The sequence below is a fragment of the Cyprinodon tularosa genome, unplaced genomic scaffold (assembly GCF_016077235.1).
Source record: "Cyprinodon tularosa strain WSP-4 unplaced genomic scaffold, ASM1607723v1 ctg199, whole genome shotgun sequence".
In the NCBI taxonomy this organism is placed as follows: domain Eukaryota; kingdom Metazoa; phylum Chordata; class Actinopteri; order Cyprinodontiformes; family Cyprinodontidae; genus Cyprinodon; species Cyprinodon tularosa.
This window is the reverse complement of record NW_024038729.1, coordinates 2,913,660-2,934,697: the sequence shown is the minus strand read 5'-3', so window position 1 is coordinate 2,934,697 and position 21,038 is coordinate 2,913,660. Positions and strand designations below refer to the sequence as shown.

General features: G+C 39.0%; 1 protein-coding gene across 2 annotated transcripts; it reads right to left on the bottom strand.

The window, feature by feature from the left end:
• Positions 1 to 765: 765 nt before the first annotated feature.
• Positions 766 to 17,251, bottom strand: LOC119782910 (SEC23 interacting protein). 2 transcript variants are annotated; one of them, XM_038284117.1, is made up of 18 exons: positions 17,053 to 17,251; positions 14,784 to 15,298; positions 13,037 to 13,244; positions 12,763 to 12,956; positions 10,583 to 10,672; positions 10,384 to 10,504; positions 10,178 to 10,267; positions 9,953 to 10,094; positions 8,041 to 8,249; positions 7,848 to 7,945; positions 7,592 to 7,762; positions 7,408 to 7,503; positions 7,165 to 7,338; positions 6,920 to 7,075; positions 6,737 to 6,839; positions 4,565 to 4,744; positions 4,324 to 4,486; positions 766 to 1,146 (listed from the first exon to the last, which is right to left on the bottom strand). In XM_038284117.1, exons 1-18 carry the CDS (start codon positions 17,183 to 17,185, stop codon positions 1,065 to 1,067), a joined length of 2,925 nt encoding a protein of 974 aa, XP_038140045.1. In that variant the 5' UTR covers positions 17,186 to 17,251; the 3' UTR covers positions 766 to 1,064. The 2 variants fall into 2 exon arrangements, with proteins under 2 accessions (XP_038140045.1, XP_038140046.1); XM_038284118.1 differs by having other exon boundaries at positions 14,784 to 15,295.
• Between the last annotated feature and the right edge of the window lie 3,787 nt (positions 17,252 to 21,038).

The following is a 21,038-nucleotide window of genomic DNA, read 5'->3' as shown; positions in this document are numbered from 1 at the left end:
AGTGCAAGTATATAACTTCTGACTATATTTGCATTTAAATCCACAATAAACTACAACTTCAAGGCCCAAATTTCGTATTCGTTCCTGAGTTGGAAACTCAAAGCTTTAGGTTCACATTAAAGATGAGTGGATGTAGGAAGCAAACATGAAGGTGGGATTTGTTCGCTCTCTTTCCTGGGTGTATTCAGTGTTTTTTTTTGGAAGCATCAAACCACAACCAAACAGGCTGCAGATCTAATTAATATAGATCTGTTAAAGCGTGCCCTGTGTTCTGGGCCTCTGTTACAGAACCTCTTCATCCATTTACAGCCTGAAAAAGGACGTGTTTGTTCAGGCTGGTGGTGAGGGATAAAAAAGGGAGAAAACGTTTTTGTCCTTAGTTGTTTCTTTTTTTTTTTTTTTTTTTAAGGAGTGTGGGAAAGTTTAAAACGTCTCTCCGATGTAAATAGTTCTTAAACGTTTCTTTTATTCCAAACATTACATGGAACCTTAAAGAACATGTCGACTGTGTTGCATCTGTTTGGAGCCGTCGTTCCCGCCCGCCTCGTCCCGAGCGAGGTTGGTCGGAAAAGGTCACAGCAGATTTTCTTACGAATATATCAGGTAGTTCTTGCATTTGCATCCTGTACTGTAATTATTTACAACCGTTTACTGCTTGTACTGCAGCTTTTGTAGATTGTCCTGAGGTCTTCTTGCTTGACAGAAGATAAAATAAAAAAATGTCTTCCTCTCTGCAGAACACAACAGTTAAAGCTGAACAATAAAAAAAATTGAGCAAGATGAGAGTTTATTGTGAAGATTTGTCCATGAAATAACTTACAAGCATTAACTTCATATTCCTTTTGATCTTTATGGTACATATTTCTAGGCGACCACGAGATGCATATTGGCTATAAAATGTAATAAACATGAATCTACCAGCTCATTCATGTTTGTTAATTTAAGACCATTGAATAATAAAAACATATTATTCATCTGGGTAAAATAAACTCCTTCGATAAAAAATAGAAAAAAAAAATCTTCTTGAAATGGCAGATTAAACCAGACAGGGAAGAATCGGAGCATTAATGGGCCGGCTGCTCAGGGTGGATCCCCATGGTTTTGTAGATCTCCTTGAGGAGCAGCAGCGCCGTGTCTTCGGATTGCCTGTAAAATGACGGAGACGGGAGAAAACTGATAAACGCCGGTGATCTAAACATGGATTCAAATAAATATATCTGGCCTTAATCTCAGCAAGAAGATAAAATGACAATGGGATATTTTTGCCCTTGGAAATAAGACACTGAAGTTCTTTTTTTTTTATTAATTTTAAACATGAATCAGTCCAATGCCAAACTGAACTGCCTTATCAAATGACAGAAAATACACTTTTTATATATAAAATGTAATAAATTTCTACAGTGGTTTCCGGTATTTCTCCCATTTCCACACCTGATCCTTAGATTTATCGGTTGTTTTGTTCTCCATAGAAAGATAAGAGCTCTGAAGTTGTGCACGTTTGTTTTCATGAAATTATCTAAAGGTAAGTAGTTGATTCACCAAAATACTGCAAAAACTGAAATTAAATTTTCCCTTAAATTCAGGTGGTTATTAAGACAATTTTCCGATGGAATAATATGGTCTAAAGCAGGGGTGCTCAAGTCCAGTCCTCAAGCGCTACCATCCTGTAACTTTTAGAGGCATCTCTTTTCTAGCACACCTGAATCTAAAGCCTCAATCCCCTCATTTAGCCCAGCAGAGGCATGGTAACGAGCCATTCATTTGATTCAGGTGTGTTAAAAATAGTTGCATCAAATAGTTGCAGGATAGTAGCTCTTGAGGACTGGACTTGAGCACCCCTGGTCTAAAGTATGAGAAAAATCTTAGATCCAGTGCAAAACGTGTAATTGTCTTATTTATGCTAATTCTACTGGCAGATCATATAATTAACCTGTTTAAATTTATTTAGATTTATTTTGTCATTCTGTATATACAAGTGTAAAAAGGAAATTTCATTTTTTAAAGTGCAGCCTTGATAAGGTAAGCAGCAGCAGTAGTTGTTGTTGAGCTGCTACTACTGCCTCCAGCTCCTGAAGCACTCGCTTCTCCTGGCTCAGGGGAGGAAGAGGACGATGCTGTGAGGGTGGTAGCCCGCTGGGTTGAAGAGGCTGAAGTGGTTGAAGCAGCAGTGGTGCCATCGGCAGGTTTAGCAGCGACAGACGATGCTGGAGAAGGTGTGGAAGCCGGAGGGGGCCGGGAGGAGCCAGCTGGGGATGTTTCAGAATTTAGCAGGGAAGCATCTAGAGTGCTCTCCTCATTTTCACCTGCAGAGGGCAGTGCTTCCCCTCTAGATGCTGAAGATTGCCTGGGAACAGTCTCAGAGGAGCCTCCATTCACGCAGAGCTCTTTGTTTCTATCGGTACGGTACAGCATCAGCCCCCCCAGGCCAAAAGTACTGCTGGACGCAGCCAAGACCCCGTCAGAATGATGGCGCAGCAGTTACATAGCTCCTTTTTTTAAAAAGAGAGAGTTCGGGTCGGAAATTATCCATCTGTTTTCCAACGAGTGGATATTGGAGAGCAGGATTGATGGAAGCGTGGTCTGTGGGGATTTCTCTTTAGCTTCGCAGTTAGCCCCCCCCTCCGTCCATTATTTTCTGCTGTTGTTTTGTTAACGTCAGTCCGTAGCACTCCGCAGCGTTTTTAAGGGTCAAAAATATCATTTTTTTAAACCATTTTGTGACCGTAGCTCCAGCAGGCGATGGCGATCATAGATGCATAACATAAATTAGGCTTATTTTAGGGAACTTTTACTTATTCTTTAGATCAGTTTTTGCAGTGATGTATCCTGTGGTCACATGTTGAGCATTATACGATAAATGATTTCAAAAGAGTTCAGGCTTGTTTTTTAGCTGTTTGATCAGTTTTCTTTTTCTTAGGGCTGAAACAATCTGATAATCTATTATTGAAATAATCTGCAAATAATTGAGTTATCGATTATCGTTAACAGTAGTAGCTGTAAAACAGGCCTTTAGCTGATGGAGTCCAAACACCCACTTAGAGCAGTAATTATATCCAAAAAAAAAAAATTAAAAAAATATTAATTTCGTAAAAAAATCTTTAATAATCGGATAGCAAAAGGTTCATTAATCAATGAATCGAAAAACAAATTGAAAGATTAATTTATTCGCGAAATAATTGTTAGTTGCTGCCCTACTTGAAATAAGATTTTGTTTCAACAGTTTTATAATCTCAACCTCTGGATGTAACATCATCTTCAGCTAATTTTATTATTTTACATTTTGTAATATAATATTAGCCTCTTTACTTCAATAATATAATCTAGACATAAAACAAGGATTTAAATAGTTTGGGAAAACATGTAGCTTTGCTTGATTTCCTTATTTGAACAATGAGTATTTGATTATTTTCATCTGCAAATGAATCTTTATTATTTTTCTTTATTAAAAAGAGGAATTGAATTGTTCACTTCCATGTTTCTCACATGATATAATTAAGTAAAAATATCGGCAGAATTACATTTTTTTTTAATCTAATTACTAAATTAAAGGTCAGAGAAATATTTAGAATAGTTGGATTACTAAAGTAATCACTAACAAATTGAAATTAATTATTTTAAAAGTTATTCCAGCTTTTAAAACAACAAAACAGCAACTTGTAAAATAAATGTATAATAAATGTATAGAACTGTTGCAGTCAAATGAAAAACTTTCTTATACTGTTTTTGTCTCTGCTCTTATAAAGGTGAGCTTTCCTTCAGATTTCTAAATTTATTATCCAGACTCGTGTTTCTGTACGTCTCCCGAACATTTATATCCTTCTAGTCCAAATCCGTTATAACAGGGTGTTTTTATCTGACCCTAAAAAGTGGATTAGTACTGAAATATAAAGATTTCGAGATTATTTACCTAAGAAGTATAATGAGACAATTTCCACTTTTTGTGATTTTGAGAATTTTTTGTTTTACATAAATGTGCATCTTAGTAAATCCTAAATATTTCAGCTCTACACTTAAAAAACGACCTAGAAATAAGCAAAGATTTCTTAAATTAAGTTTTTTTACCCTAGATTTGAGAAGGTAAATGAGATAGTTTGACAATGGAATCAGTATTTTTACTCTTAAAATAAGATAATTAGATAATAGTCACTTTAAATTAGACAATGTTTTCTTATTTTAAGTGTAAATTGTCTTGTTCCATTGCCAAAATGTCTCTTTTATCTCCTCAATTCAAGAACAAATGCACTTATTTTAAGAAAAAATTACTTATCAAGATTTTGATTTTTTGCAGTGTATTTAGTGCAGTAAAGAAAAAAGCTCTCGTACCAGTAGCAGAGATGACTCTGCAGGGCAAACAGATACTCGTTGAAACTCTCGATGGGCTTCTCCTGCAGCACGTAGTCGATCCGGTTCCCTCCGTTCAGCATCCCGATCTTCACCTGCGGCTCCTCTTCTCTTTGCAGCTCAAGACTCTCTGGGAGTTTATGCTCTGTGAAAAACAAAAACAAGGTTGTGAATAACCGACCTGAGGGGAAGCAATAATAAACCCAACAACCTGCAGCCGTACCTTCGTGCACGTGCTTCTCCTCCTCTTCGATCTGGTTGGCCACGATGGCCAGCTCGGCCTGCAGGGTGGATGAGGTGTGCGCCCGAGCAAACTCGTTGAGCGTCTGCCAGGCGCTCCTCAGGGAGCTGATGACGCCCTGCTTCAGGTCTGAGCCCATCCTGGAGAGGCTCTCCTTCAGCTCTGAAACACAGCGATAGTTCATTATTCAGAAAAACAGCGTCTTCATTTTAATGAAACAGAGGATAGTTAAATACTAACAAACCTTCTGGGAAAATGCCCTGCTTTTTAAAATGTAAAAAAAATGACGCCATAAAAATATGTCAAAAATCTTCAGTGTTAAATATTTATTGCATATATTAAAGTATTACAGGGTTCCTACAGCATAAGGCACGTTAAATTCAAGACTTTTTAATGCCACTTGAAATAAATATTTAAGACCAAATTCACAAGAAACACAAGAAAAACCTGCTTGCGACAACTTAACCCAAAGGTTTATTATAACATAAACCACTGCACTAATGTTTCAAATTTTTAAAAGCTTCCCAAACAAGAAGAAAGCTAAAAACACACAAATGACAGATATATTTGAACAATTATTTAACTGAATTCACAAACTTTGTTTTAGCAGGGAACAAAACAAATCAGTTTTAAAGCCACAACATAACCAGCGCTAAGTCTTTTTTGCAGCTATTTTTCTTTGTATTGTTTTCTTAGTATGTTTGATTTGGTGATAAGTGGAGGCGTTGCAGAGACAAGGGTGGAACTAAACTGAGAAATACCGGCTGTTTCTCTGTAACTCGATTTTGACGCTTTGTGTTTCGTGCTTCGCATGTGCGACTCCACTGCCTTAGTTCCCATCGTTCTGAGCTTGAATCGCTTCTTGTTCCCTGGTTTTAGCCATGGAGAAAACTCTTGGCTGGAGCCAATTTTGGTTCCATTTACACTTGAAAAAGGTCAATTTTAATGTTTTATTTAGATTGCAAAAATAAATCGGAATAAAAAAAATTCCTATTTATGATGTTTTAAAAATTAAGACCTACAAAAGACTAATTTAAGACATTTTAATACCAATCAAGGCCTTAGTTTTATTTTGAAGAGTTCAATGACCTTTAAGACTTTTTAAGGACCCGCGGGAACCCTGTATTAATGTCACCTAACATTTGAATGAAATATAATAGAATTCTATAGTTCAAGGCTCTAGATTTTACATCAATTATCTACTCAGGCAAACCAGAATGGAAAAAAACATGCAACACACTGCAGATTAAAAAAAAATTACTTTAAATTTCTGTATAAATTGCTTTCATTTTTTATTTTTGTTTTAAATAAAATTAAGTTATTTCATCATTTTAAATGTATTAAATTCTTTAAAGGTGGATTTTGAAATGAAATGGTATATTTAATACTTAAATAAATGTAGATTTAATAATTTCATTTCAGAGATGACATCACAACGACAGTGAAAAAGATATTTAGACTTTAGGGACTCCGGCTTTAGTGAACGCCACAGTTTAAATACGGCTCTGAAAGTCGTAATAATTCATTTTTTATTTTTGTTTTAAATAAAATGAAGTGAATTTATCTTTTTAAATGTATTAAATTCTTTAAAGGTGGATTTTGAAATGAAATGGTATATTTAATACTTAAATAAATGTAGATTTAATCATTTCATTTCAGGGGTCACATCACAACGACGGTGAAAAGCATCTTTAGACTTTAGGGGCTCCTGCTTTAGTGAACGCCACAGTTTATATACGGCCCTGAAAGTTGTAGTAATTCAGGGTTTTTTTTCAGAAGGATCTAAGTAGAGCCTCTAAATGCAAAGAAGAAGAAATAGGAGTGAGAAAAAAAGTTGAGTAGGCAATTTTTTTTATACCACAATGAAACTGAAACTTTTTTTCTTAACTGGTTTGTTTGTTGCTTTAGCTGGATTTTACATTAAAGGTAAAACTGTAAGTTTTAAAATTTTTTACACAACAAAATCTGAGTAAGAGATTAAGTGAGATGTTATATGAAACTCCAAGTGTTCCCTTTTATTTTCACACTAAACAAACCAAAACTGAGATTCAGCAACAAAATGTGGCCAAAACTAAGAACTGAAACCGTTTCTGCTGAGATGATGGTTGGTCTTTAAAAAAAGCTGTCAGAGATTACGACATAAAAGTTTCATACCGAGATGAAGCCTCTTCCTTCCTTTGTAGTGTGGGATTAGAACGGGTTTCAGGTCCAGGTCTGGGACGATCATGGGCTCGATTCTGTATGCCACCGGGTCCAACTGAAACAAGGCAGACACAGATGGCGTCTAGAAAAGCGTCACCAGCGGCCGTTCCCTGCAGGGTTTAAAGAGCTTCTTACCGGATGATAGATGTTGAAGAACCCCTTGCAGGTGGGCAGCTGGTACGTCTCGTCGATCTTCTCCAGCCCTCTGACCGTCAGGAACATACCGATTGGAGAACCCAGAGCGAAGAAGTTCACCGGCTCAAAGTCCAGGCTGTGGTAGATCACAGAAACCTGCAGAACCAGAAACAAAGTCGCTCGAGCTCCGCTCCATTCATCTAGAACCTCTATTTCTTTTTTTAGTGATGAACTCTGATGATTACTTGTCCAGTTCCAACTTCAAAGTAGTTGTAGTTGACGTGGACAGAGGAGACGGAGCCGACCGCCGGTGGCTTCGCCGCGGCGCTTCCAGCAGGATCTTCAGACGCTGGCTGAGGCACCGCAGCCTGACCCTCCTTCATCTCTGCTTTCTTCTCTTGGGCAGCTTGGCGTGCAGCCTGGACACCACAAACAACCGTTACCTGCAGCAGGTCCAAAGGCTGCTAAGGTTCACAAATCGAGCTTACCTGTCTGCTCAACCGCTCCTTCACAAACTTGGCCATTTTCTTCCGAGGACCCAGTGGGATGCCCATTTCTTTCAGGTCCTCCATCGTGCACATGAGCTGAAGCAACAGAGAGAGAAACTTTTATCACCGTTTTTCCTACTTAAGCTCTTTTTTTTTTACTTCTCTAAACCATTATCTTTCTTACGAAGGATTCTTCGTCAATCTTCTCCTGATCAAAGATGCTCTTGTATTCAGAGAGCCCCAAATGTTGCAGCATGGCGGCGAGGTCCTCAAACTCTTCCTCGTCCTCTTTGGCCGGCTCCTCCCCAGCAGCAGGACTGACAGCGCTGTCCGTCTGTGACGTAGGAGCCATCACCTGGAACAACCAGCAGCTTTTTTTAGGTTCATGCATAAGCTGTGATAAAATCTTTCAGCATTCTCTATTCGGTTTGTTGCTCCACCTGTTTGGCATCTCCGTTAGTAGCAGGCATGGGTGGCATCATCAGCGCTGGGGAGACGGTTTTCTGATTGGAGAGCAGATCGAAGAGAATCAGAGATCCTGCAGAAACATCAAAGAAAGCAACGATTAAAATTAGAGGCAGAAACATGAGCCTGCTGACAAAAAAAAAAAAAGACAAACGGATTTGGTTTTACCCAAGCTGTGTCCGGCCACTGATATTCCTCCCCTGTAGTCGGGGTTCCTCTTCATAAACAGAGCGTAGAGCCGGTTGATCTCCAGAGCTACGGTGTCCATGATGGTCTGGCAGTAAGTTGGACTGTTGTAGAAAAGGACGTCCAGCAGAGTCTCGTTTGTAAAGTGACGCAAACGTCCGGTGCTGGGTAGGGTGATCTTTTTTATCCTCCTAGAAAAATGCAAAACGTTTGGGATTTTTTTTTTTTTTTTTTTACAGTTTACAGTTTATTTTCGGAACATAAGTTCAGTTTCTGCAGCTTCAATCAGGCCTCTTTCCTGCCAAACCTTTACACTAAAGAAACAGAACCTGTTTGTCAACAGGAAGTAGGAGGAGAGCCGTGGCCTAGTGGTTAGGGCATTGCACTTGGATGGCAGCCGCTCAGTGGCAGCCCACTGCTCCCCAAAGGGATAGATTAAATGCAGAGAGTGAATTTCGTTTCTATTCTTCTTCCTTTCTAAATCTATTCTAATAATTCCTTTCTTTAAAAGAATCGCAATAATTCCTCTAAAAGAGCAACGACGACGCATTACAAATCAGCAACATCTAAAGATCTGCAGAACAAAGACTCTGAACTCTTCAGAAGAACATAATGCCAATGTTCCAGTAGGGTGGTGGTAGTGTGATGGTATGGGGCTAGTTTTCTGCTGTAGGAGCGGCCTGACTTCCTATAACGATTGAAATCGTGAAAAACTCCTAAGGAAACGGTCCGGTTCACAGTTTATGTGCTTTAGCTCAGAAACAGCAGAAATATGATCCAAAACAGATGAGCGGGTTCACCTCTAAGCAGGTCAAAGATGCTCGATGTCCTGCTTGGGCGGATCAGCTGTTATTTCTCCACAGAGAGAGCTAGGATGGTCATTGAAGAAAAGCCACATCTAAAGATGTCACCTTATATCTTGAGATATAAGGTGACATATAAGCTAAATATCATTCTTGTTCAGAAGATAATGATAAAATACTAACCTGCAGGGTGGCCTGTAGGGGTGTAAATAACATTCATCATGGCGATTCGATTATTTTCGATACTCAAGAATACACCACGATACGATTCGATTCAAGCATTTTTTTTTTTTTTACCTTACAGGCTAGGCAATGTTTCAAATTTGAAATAAATCAATGAAAGCTGTAATATCGTTATACATTTATTTTTATTTTTTTTAGAAACAACAGCAAATAACAGAAGTAGAAAAGTTGCATCAAAAAATACTGCAAAAATACTGCAGAAAATCAGTGCAATGAGTGCAATGCAATACCTCGGCTCCAGACGTCCCCGACCCCTTTAGAGACGCTCCGCTGCACCTCTCCCAAATTGTAGCTGACCGCAGACAGGAGGCCGGCTTGTTTTGTTTTTATGATCGAAATTGCTGAAAACAACTCGTGAAGTTTGACACGCTAGAAGAGTGAGGTGCGCGAGAACGCTGGGACCCTTTTTCCACCTGCATCTCCGCTCTTTTTGGCCCTCATGTCTCTCCGTCGTCGGACTAAACTCGCCCCCACTTCCTCGCCGCCTCGGCCGTATCTAGACCCACAGCGTGTAGCACAGACCACGCTTCAATATTGAGCATAAATCAAAAATGTCTGCGTCAAGCTCACTGCAACACACTGCTGTAAAAGTATAACCAGGAAGCGAGGTAGGAGGGCAAAATAGTTTTAGCGCCACCACAGCACGGGAGGAGAATTACGTCCAGGAGCAAATGGATAAAAATAGACCGGAGGAAAAAAAAACATGAATCGATTCTCTTGCGGACGTATCGATGCATCAGATTGTCGGCTGTTGGATCGATGCATCGATACAAAACGATTATTATTTACACCCCTAGTGGCCTGCCTTCCCACTGCACCAGTAAGGTTGTTAGAAACCCCAGCCTCACCTGTCTACGCCCGTGGCATCGCCATGCAGAGCCGTATGCCACTGGACAGGAAGGAACTCCACCCGGCTGATGGCGTGTTCGTCCAGCGACTTCTTAAAGTGACTGTGCAGCAGCTTCAGGGACACGCTCCGGAAGTCATCCACTGAAAGCAGAGGATTAGGCATAAAGAACAGAAAGAACGACACAGAGGAGAGCAGAGCTGGCTGGATGATAAAAGCCGCTCACCGCACTCGATCATGCTCCTGAACCTCAGGTCGCAAACAGGGCCGATGCCGTGGACCATGAACACCAGATGATCCACTGTGGGAAGCTCACCTGGACCATTCACACAGCAGAAATGAGAACTTAAAAACAAGCTTCATCCCACCTCCTGTTCCTGCTCTGCTTATTCAAACCAACTGATTACGTAAAAAAACCGAGGAGCAAAATACCATCAGGCACTTCATCGTGGTCATCATCAATCCCTCTCTTCACCACCCGCGGCCTCGTCTGCCCGTCCTGAGTGGTGCCCCACTCGTCTGGAATGGAGGAGGGCTGAAACTGCACTATGACCTGCAGGAGCAACGTTTCCATCAAAACCACTGATCCAAACCATCTCATCCTCTAACTTATTTCTGATCGCCCGCCTACCTTTGGATTGTGCATCACGATCGTCTCTCCGGATGGAAACTCCAGTCTCCGATGCCACTGGTTAGTAGATACAGCTTTTTTATATTCTGCCTGAAAGTGTAACAAATATGAAACAGGATTTAAACATCAAGTCACAGTTATATCGGAGTCTAGATAAGTAATTTTTTCTTAAAATAAGTGCATTTGTTCTTGGATTGAGGAGGTAAAAGAGACTTTTTGCCAATGGAACAAGACAATTTACACTTAAAATAAGAAAACACAATTGCATTGTCTTATTTCAAGTGAATATTATCTAATTATCTTATTTTAAGAGTAAAAATACTTATTCCATTGGCAAATTTTCTCATTTACCTACTCAAATTAAGGTTAAATAAACTTAATTTAAGAAATTTTTACTTATTTCTAGATTGTTTTTCCAGTGATTGAAGTTTCCCAACATTTGTAATAAACAGGAATTACATGATAATCTCTTATCTGTTCATCTAAGCTGCTCTTTTAAGGTTATAATCGGATTATTTGGTTGCGGCCATACAAATTGTGTTTTTGGATTTATTCTCTACTATAAGGAGTATCTGTAAAGCATGGTGGTGGTAGCATCATGCTGTGTGGTACATTAACAGAGTATAAAATGAAGATTACCTTGAAATAATTAATCACCTCAGACTATAAGTCTATAGTCGTAATGGCGGCGCCCCTGGCGGCAGCGGCTGGCATACAGCTCCGACCAACTTGCGGAGATTTTCATAAAAATATACCGCCAAACCCGCTGCAAACTGCTTATCTACCTAGCAGATCATCACTGGACCGCCAGCGCCTGCTGGAGTTACGATCATGCAGTGTATTTGGACTTGTAACCACCACTTTTTTTCTATAACTCGTGCCATTGTGAAATATCAATGCAACGTTCATAAGCTGTATGTAACGCAATTTCGTTCTGTATGCACCCTGTGCATACAAAATGACAAATAAAGAAGTCTAAGTCTAAGTCTAAGTCTATAAGCTTTGGATAATCCAGCAGGACAATGAATCCAGTTAAAGACAAACTGGTTTTTAGAAACGATAAACCAGATTAACATCAGGCTTCTGGATAAACCCTCCCAGATTCCCAACCAGCTGATATTTGTGGATTATTTTTAAAGTAAAGATAAATTCACATTTGTCAGTCGATATTCATTAGTGCATTTAGCAGCCATGCCTTGAGATCATCTGAAGCTCATGCGTTGCAACATCAGCCATTTGCTTTCATTGTTAATAATAAGATGTGTTAATAAATGTTTATTTTATTGTTTATATTGAGACTTTCGCAACATTTCTGTCATTTCTATCACGTAAATGGGAGATGTACGGAAGCGTGTTGCATTCACAGAGAAAAAAAGTAAAGAAATTGTTCTTTTTTTTCCTGATTTAACAAGATATTTATTACAAAATTAAAAAAAGGTTGTTTTTCTGAATTAGAAAATGATGCTGCTGAGATTCTATAGTGAATGATCTGTTCCTGGTAACATTGCAGATTTCTAAGCGAGAGACGTCTTTCCAGCAGAGAGGTTTCAACGTGTGAATTTATTGAGTTAAATTCATTTTTATTTTATTTTGGGATTAAAACACAAAGAAATTCTTGTGTTTTTTAGTTATATAGAGGAGATTACTACCGTATTAGTTTTTTCAACTTTGCGAAAACACCTGCGTGCTGCTCATGGCACAGTAGTTTCCCCTCCTTTTCTCATTCACAGTTTATCTCGTAAATTCAGAAAATTTAACGTTTTTATTCGTTTTTGTAAAAATAAGCCCACTTATCCAGAAAAACCGACCAATTCCTTTCTTCTTTCAGATGAATGCGACACGCTTCCATAGAGACGGGACAATGCTGGGTTTAAAAAAAACAAATCCTCCCTCCTAAACCAACTGGCAGCACATATGAGGGATTGCTTGACCTGATGTTTAAATAATCGGCCTTAAACCATCTGCATCAAGTTAGAACTGAAACCATTTTTTCCCGCGAAACAGATGAGTTCATCCCTTATCGACGGCTGAGCTGCAGCTTCGCTAATGCACATGTGACATCCAAAACTGCATGTTTGATTTAGAAAGCAACTCTAAACTCAGACATGTTCGCCCAGTTTCTGCTTCCTGTTGTTTTCACGTTTGCGGATCAATCACCAGGCGCCGGCGTCTCTACCAACCTCCAGTTTTTCACTAAACTCCTCCGAATACGGAACGAAGCGACTGTCCTTGTCGCCCTTGTAGAACCAGGTGCAGCGCCGGACCTCTGTGGGCTCCTCCTCCCAGTAGACTGCGGTGCGGATGCGGTCGTAAAGGTGCACATCGTAACGCCCCCCGTCTGTGCGTACCACCACATTTTCTGGATCAGGTTGAACTGGAAGAACAGAAGGTTTTTTTCAGTCTGGGAGGTTCTACTCTCTGTGCCTAAAGCATTCAGATATTTCGCTTCTGTACCTGAGTTGTACGTCTCCTCGAGCTGAAGCGAGTCAATAATGCTCAGAGGAAACCAGACACTCTTCGACTCCACCTGCTTGCAGTAGAACCAGTGAGGCTGAACTTGTTCGTAGATGTTGTAGTTGTACTGCATCATTGGACCTGCAGGAACCACAGCTCCGGCGGTGGAGGCCGGAGCCGGAGCCCCTTTAAAATGAGTGGGAGGAGGCTGAAAAAGGAATAATAAGACATTTAAAATCTCGGAATAAAATTTCTAGATCTGTAAAGCAATATATAAACATATCACCATCACTTCGCACCAAGCGTATGACTTATAGATCTGCAAAAATCTTGCAGTTACTTGGGTAACTGCGCCTTAGTTTGAAACCCAAAAACGAACACTTTTTTCTCGCTACTGCCACCTGCAGGCCAGGAAGATATCAATATTTGCGATAGCTAAAAAAACTTTTTTGTCACTTTTTTTTTTAATAATTGTACGGAAGAGGATTAGGGCCACTAAATAAATGACAGACGTTAACTGATTTTTTTATTTTATTTCAGTTTAACATTGGAAAAAAGTGGAAATTCTGACTTTTTTTCTCAGAATTATGACTTTAATCTAAGAATTATGACTTTTTTTTCCCTCAGAATTCTTAATTTTTTTTATCAGAATTCTGACTTTAAAGGAATAGTACACCCAAAACATGATTAGCCGCCATTTTCTACTCACCCCCATGCTGAACAACACTCTGGAGTATTTTTTGATATCTCAAATGCATCTGGAGATCTGGTAGGCTTCTTGCTGTCTGCTGACATTCAAATAATGGAGGTCTATGTCGCCCGAGGCAGAAAGGTCCATAAAAGTCCACAAAAAACGTGTCAATATTCCTCCATAGTGCTCGTCCAATGTATTTCAAGTGTCCTGAGTGGGTAGCATCCAGAATTTACTCGAAACGAAGTCAATTAGAATGTTTTAGAGCATAAACAGTAGTGTATAGGATTTCCTAAAAGCGCGTTCACGAGTCTACGGAAACCGCGGCAGACCAAACCAGATGAAAGTGCGCATTCCGCTCGGCAAAGAACTCATGCTCTTCCTCAACACTGAAGTCCTCAGACATTTTTCTTTCGTTGTTTCTTTCTTTGCACAGGTAAACAGCACATTTCTTCTTCCACGCTTGCATTATCGGCAGAGCAGACGCTGAATGCGCACTTTCATCTGGTTTGGTCTGCCGTGGTTTCCGTAGACTCGTGAACGTGCTTTTAGGAAATCCTATACACTACTGTTTATGCTCTAAAAACATTCTAAATGACTTCGTTTCGAGTAAATTATGGATGCTACCCACTCAGGACATTGGAGGAATATTGACACGTTTTTTGTGGACTTTTATGGACCTTACTGCCTCGGGCGCTGGGCACCTCCATTATTTGAATGTCAGCAGACAGCAAGAAGCCTCCCAGATCTCCAGATGCATTTGAGATATCAAAAAAGTACTCCAGAGTGTTGTTCAGCATGGGGGTGAGTAGAAAATGAAGGCTAATCATGTTTTGGGTGTACTATTCCTTTAATCTCAGAATTCTGACTTTTTTTTCTAAGAATTCTTAATTTTTTTATCAGAATTCTGACTTTAATCTTAGAATTCTGACCTTTTCTCAGAAAAGGAATAATAAGACGTTTAAAATCCTGAATCAAATACCAAATGAAATGAAGATCTTAGATCTGTTTTTATGTTTCAAATCAGTTTAGGAGCTGAAGTAAAGCGGAACCTACTGTTGTAAATGTAGGAGCTGGAGGGGGGAACATCTGGGGGGACGAGCTGAGAGAGCAGGGGTTCTGCTGAGGTGTGCGTGTTGGCGGCAGGATCTCCGGGGCTGGAATGTAAGGGCTGGCTCTGCTGCTGGTGGGGGTGTGCCGGTACGGGTTGTGAGCCTGCGACTGTGTTTGAGGCGGCAGCGTCATGGTGGTAGGGGGAGGAGTGTGACGCCCAACTGGGCTTTGGTAAACGGCGCCGCCGAACACTTGGGGAGGGGGCATCATTTGTGAGCCAGCAGATGGTGGCGGAGGAGTTGGAGCCATGCTGCTGCTGTTGGGAACGGGAGGCGGTCCGGTTGATGCGTGCGCTGAAGATGAGGCCGACGGGGGGCATGGTGACTGGCCCAGAGAGGCGAACGGGTCAGAGCTGGTAACAGGGCTGGAGAAGTAGCTGAATGTGGAGGAGGATACCGGTGCATTGGCAGACGTCTGACCGAGAAAGCTGTCTTCTTCTCCAACGTCAGTGGAATCTTCTTAAGGATAGAAAATTAAAAAAGGAAATCTAATGACTCAATAATACTTCAAACAAATTAAGAAAAAATGAAACACTGTAGAAATAGAAAAATATAAAATCCTCCTTCTCACATATAAAGCCTTAAATGGCCAAGCTCCATCTTATATCAGAGATCTGATTGTTCCTTATGTTCCTAACAGAGCACTTCGCTCTCAATCTGCAGGTTTACTAGTGGTTCCTAGAAATTCTAAAAGTAGAATGGGAGGCAGATCTTTTAGTTATCAGGCTCCTCTCCTGTGGAACCAACCACCAGTTTTAGTCCGTGAGGCAAACACCCTGTCTACTTTTAAGGCTAGACTTAAAACTTTCCTTTTTGATAAAGCTTATAGTTAGAGGGGCTCAGGTTATCCTGAGCTATCTCTATAGTTATGCTGCTATAGGCTTAGACCGCTGGAGGACATAGGGACCCCCATTTCATCATTCTGCTTCATTCTCTCTCTATTCTTCCACTCTGCAGAATCTGTTAGTTCAATCTCTAACGTTCTGCTCTCTCTGCTTTTCCTCAGAGTAGCTTTGCCTCGTCTGTTCCTGTTTGGCTGTGACGTCATCCTGGAGAGAAATAGCAGCTGTGCTGCTTCCATCAACACCCTTGTTTATAGATGCTGGAGATCAGCCTGTTTTCCAGTGTGGTCCTGTTTCTCTGACTGTGAGAGCGCTCTCTTCATCCTCTGGCATGGGAGCTGGCTCGGAGCTCGTCTGCCTGGCTGTGTGTTTCCTGGACGGGGCCGCCTTTTACAGCCGCTTTTTGTATGTCTGTATCTGTCTCCTTGAACCACAGTCAGCCTCAGCAGAGTCGGGTTCTGTTGGAGGTTTCTCCCTGTTAAAAGGGAGGTTTTCCTCTCCACTGTCGCTACAAGCATGCTTAGGTTGAGGGATTGCCTTCTAGTCAATGAGTCGATACAATCAACTGGTTTTCCTTAGATAGCAAACTTGAATCAATCTGACTGGATGATCTGGTGAACTGTAAAGTGCCTGTAGATGACGTGTGTAGTTAATTGGTGCTATATAAATAAATAAAAATAAATAGATCCACTACAACCAACAACCTCTGTGGTCTTCATGTTTGTTTTAATCTCCCAGGGCAGCTCTAACTGCAACCTCCTTTCTCCAAATCCTCAGCACATGTTAATACCATCAGATAACTGTCTGTCAATTTTCTCCAGATAAACCATATTATCACAATAAACTGTTTCTGATCAAAGAGGAAACAAGTAGTACCTCAGTCCTCAAAAACATCTTTACAAACTGTTTATGAGGGAAACAAGCAAATCCATCTTCCAAGGATGTTTACATAATCAATAAATGTCCCTTACTATTCTTTAAAAGTAAGCCTGTGTTTAATATTCATTGTTTTGTTTTCTTCATAGTGTGTTTAATATTTTATAGGGTGTTTTCTAAGGCTTGTTCCCTAACCTAATGACTGTAATCAATGCAGAAAACTTAAAAAAACAACAAATGATTCGGATAATTGTTTCACTTTTACACTTCTCCATTTAACATATATTATTCTCAGCAGTTTGTTTCTGTAAAACAAACGACAGCAAGTAAAACACAAACTAGTCCACTGGGCTAAGCTCCCAACCATTCATTAAACAGTGTTTCTCACTCATTTAGCCCCTAACAGCAGAGTGTTAGCCCGACTAGCATATTAGCTTTGCTTGCTAACAGCCTAACCGAGCTTTAAACATTTCCTCGGTCTCTGCTTCCTCTCACCTCCTGACAGCACCGCCGGCCCGGTGGCCTGGCTCACCGGCATAAACGGCAGGTTGAAGTTAAACTCCGGAGCAGCGCTGAACAGTAAATTCGCACTACTGTTGGGGACATTATTATTTTTTCTATCTGCCATTTTTCCCCTGAATTACACGTAGCCAGAACCGGGGACGCGGCGCAGTGGCGTCGGCTGTCCAACTGTTGGTTTTTTTTTCCAAGCGCAATAAAATGTCTAGATCTGTAAAGCTATATATAAACACATCAATATGACATCGCACCAAGCGTATGACTTATAGATCTGCAAAAATCTTGCCGTTACCTGGGTAACTGCACGTTAATTTGAAACCCAAAAACAAACACTTTTTCTCGCTACTGCCACTTGTAGGCCAGGAAGATATCTATATTTGCGATAGCTAAAAAAAAATTTTTGTTACTTTTTTAAATAATTGTAAGGAAGAGGATTAGGGCCACTAAATAAATGAAAGACGTTAACTGATTTTTAAATTTTATTTCAGTTTAACATTGGAAAAAAGTGGGAATTCTGACTTTAATCTCAGAATTCTGACTTTTTTTCACAGAATTCTGACTTTAATCTCAGAATGCTGACTTTAATCTCAGAATTCTCACTTTTTTTCTCAGAATTCTTAATTTTTAATCAGAATGCTGACTTTAATCTCAGAATTCTCACTTTTTTTCTCAGAATTCTTAATTTTTAATCAGAATTCTGACTTTAATCTCAGAATTCTGACTTTTTTTTCTCCACAGAATTCTGACTTTAATCTCAGAATTCTGACTTTAATCTCAGAATGCTGAGTTTTTTCCCATATTAAACTGAAATAAAATGTAAAAATCAGTTAACTTTTTTTTTTTTCAGTGGCCCGATTCCTCTTCCATATAAGTGAACTTCTGTTTTTAACCTATATTTGAAGGGATTAGTGGTACAACAGAATTACACACAAAAAAAAAACATCATAAGAGTCATAACAATATGATATACTTGACATAAATATATTTTGACATAAAATTGACTGAGGGTCTCAAACAACTTAGGCTCGCTTCTGAACATAATTTATAATAATCAACAGTTTATCAAAAAAAATAATTTAGGTGCACGTACGATTAAATCGATAAATATAAATTTCAATTGCTATATCAAAATATAACATTAAGGTCTGTCTTGTTTTTGTTTTAAGGGTTTTAAATGGAAAGTTGCCACTCTCCATATGTATTCCTAATGGGTTGTTCTACGCACAAAAAAAAGGTTAAAATGTACGTTTACGGTGCAACAATTTTTTTTTTTGTACCCAAAGTCTTTATTTAGAACATCATGATACAGAAAAAAAAGAACTTATGACGTCATAACGGGAATGCTTTTCCAACAGACAATCTTGAGCACCTTTATAGACTCACACAAATTTATAGACTCACAAAAGCAGCTTATTAAATTTCTCAGATGGCTTAAACTTATCTAAAAAAAAAAAATCTGCATTTATGAACAAAAAACGTTCCCAGTATTTAATTTACAAAGATATATATATCGCAAATGTAATTATTGTTAAAGTTCAGTTCCTCAGGTTAGGAGCCATCCACACATGTTGATGAAATATGATCTAAATCCCTACGGTGGCTGAGAAGTGCAAAACACATTTACAATTCAAAAACACATTAACAAATAAAAAACAAAATAACATTTGAAGAAACAAAATTATATTTTGTGAAACAAATGTATTTTTGAAATAAAAGTTTAAATTTTTAAAAACAAATTTACATTTTAGCAAACAAATTTACATTAACAAATAAACAAAATAACATTTGAAGAAACAAAATTATATTTTATGAAACAAATGTATTTTTGAAAAAAAAAAGTTTAAATTTTTAAAAACACATTTACAATTCAAAAACACATTAACAAATAAAAAACAAAATAACATTTGAAGAAACAAAATTATATTTTATGAAACAATTTATTTTTGAAAAAAAAAGTTAAAATTTTTAAAAACACATTTACATTTAAGGAAACAAATTCACATTTTAAATAAGTTAGATTTTAGGTGAGAGAAAGTTTCATTTTAGAGAAAAAAAATACATTATAGGGAAACAAATTTACATCTAAAAAAAATTGACCGTTCGGAAACACTTGTACAAGTGCAAAGACAAAACTGCAAGTGGCAAAACACTTTTACATAGCCAAAAACAAATTAACAGAAGACGGCTACACGGAAAGGGAATGTCCCAGTGACCGGATGTGACGTCACGATTACCCTGACTTGTAGTACAAACAGCTCAGTCTGTAGTCCTCCTGCTTCACGTGAAAAGTCAGCAGCGATTTTAGATGGAAAGAATTGCACTGAAGCTGTTTTTCTTAAGTTTACGCTAACCGAACAATGTTTTCAGCCAATTTACACCATTTTGTTCTTCGTGCGGACGGTCTCTGGAACTTTTACGGGACACGGACCAGGTGGCAGGACCAAGCAGCAGAGCCGGGCGTATTACTGGCCGGAGCCACTATTATTTTGTCATGTAGTTTTTTAATTACTTTTCTTTGGTATTTAATTATTTTTTGGGTATTTTTCCTGCCGTTTTTCGGCAAATGCCTTATTTATAGTACTTCTAACTAGATTATTTTATATATATATATATATATATATATATATATATATATATATATATATATATATATATATATATATATATATATATATATATATATATATAGGCTATATATTGTGATGTTATCGCTTAATAACCTGTATTAAAATGTATTCTTTATGGGTTTCTTTTTATTGTGATGTTATTGCTTAATAAACTGCATTAAAACTTTTATAATGTCACATTTACTTGATGGAACGGAGTACTTTATCTGCAAATAAGTGGCCTCGGCCGGCAGCAGCCACCATCGGCCTCTCCGATGGCAAGCTCTGCCGGCAGCGGCCACCATCGGCCTCTCCGATGGCAAGCTCTGCCGACAGCGGCCACCATCGGCCTCTCCGATGGCAGTCTCTGCCGGCAGCGGCCACCATCGGCCTCTCCGATGGCAAGCTCTGCCGGCAGCGGCCATCATCGGCCTCTCCGATGGCAGGCTCTGCCGGCAGCGGCCACCATCGGCCTCTCCGATGGCAGGCTCTGCCGGCAGCGGCCATCATCGGCCTCTCCGATGGCAGGCTCTGCCGGCAGCGGGCAACAACGGCCACTCCGATGGCAGGCTCTGCCGCAGCCACTGCCACGAATTGAGCTCGGCCCTGCTGCTTGGTCCTGCCACCTTGTACCGTGTCCCGTAAAAGTTCCAGAGACCGTCCGCACGAAGAACAAAATGGTGTAAATTGGCTGAAAACATTGTTCGGTTAGCGTAAACTTAAGAAAAACAGCTTCAGTGCAATTCTTTCCATCTAAAATCGCCGCTGACTTTTCACGTGAAGCAGGAGGACTACAGATTGAGCTGTTTGTACTACAAGTCAGGGTAATCGTGACGTCACATCCGGCCACTGGGACATTCCCTTTCCGTGTAGCCGTCTTTTGTTAATTTGTTTTTGGCTATGTAAATGTGTTTTGCCACTTGCAGTTTTGTCTTTGCACTTGTACAAGTGTTTCCGAACGGTCAAATTTTTTTTAGATGTAAATTTGTTTCCATATAATGTATTTTTTTTTTCTCTAAAATGAAACTTTCTCTCACCTAAAATCTAACTTATCTAAAATGTCAATTTGTTTCCTAAAATGTAAATTTGTTTTTAAAAATTTAAACTTTTTTTTTCAAAAATACATTTGTTTCATAAAATATAATTTTGTTTCTTCAAATGTTAATGTGTTTTTGAATTGTAAATGTGTTTTTAAAAATTTAAACTTTTTTTTTCAAAAATACATTTGTTTCATAAAATATAATTTTGTTTCTTCAAATGTTATTTTGTTTATTTGTTAATGTAAATTTGTTTGCTAAAATGTAAATGTGTTTTTAAAAATGTAAACTTTTTAAAAAAAAAATACATTTGTTTCAT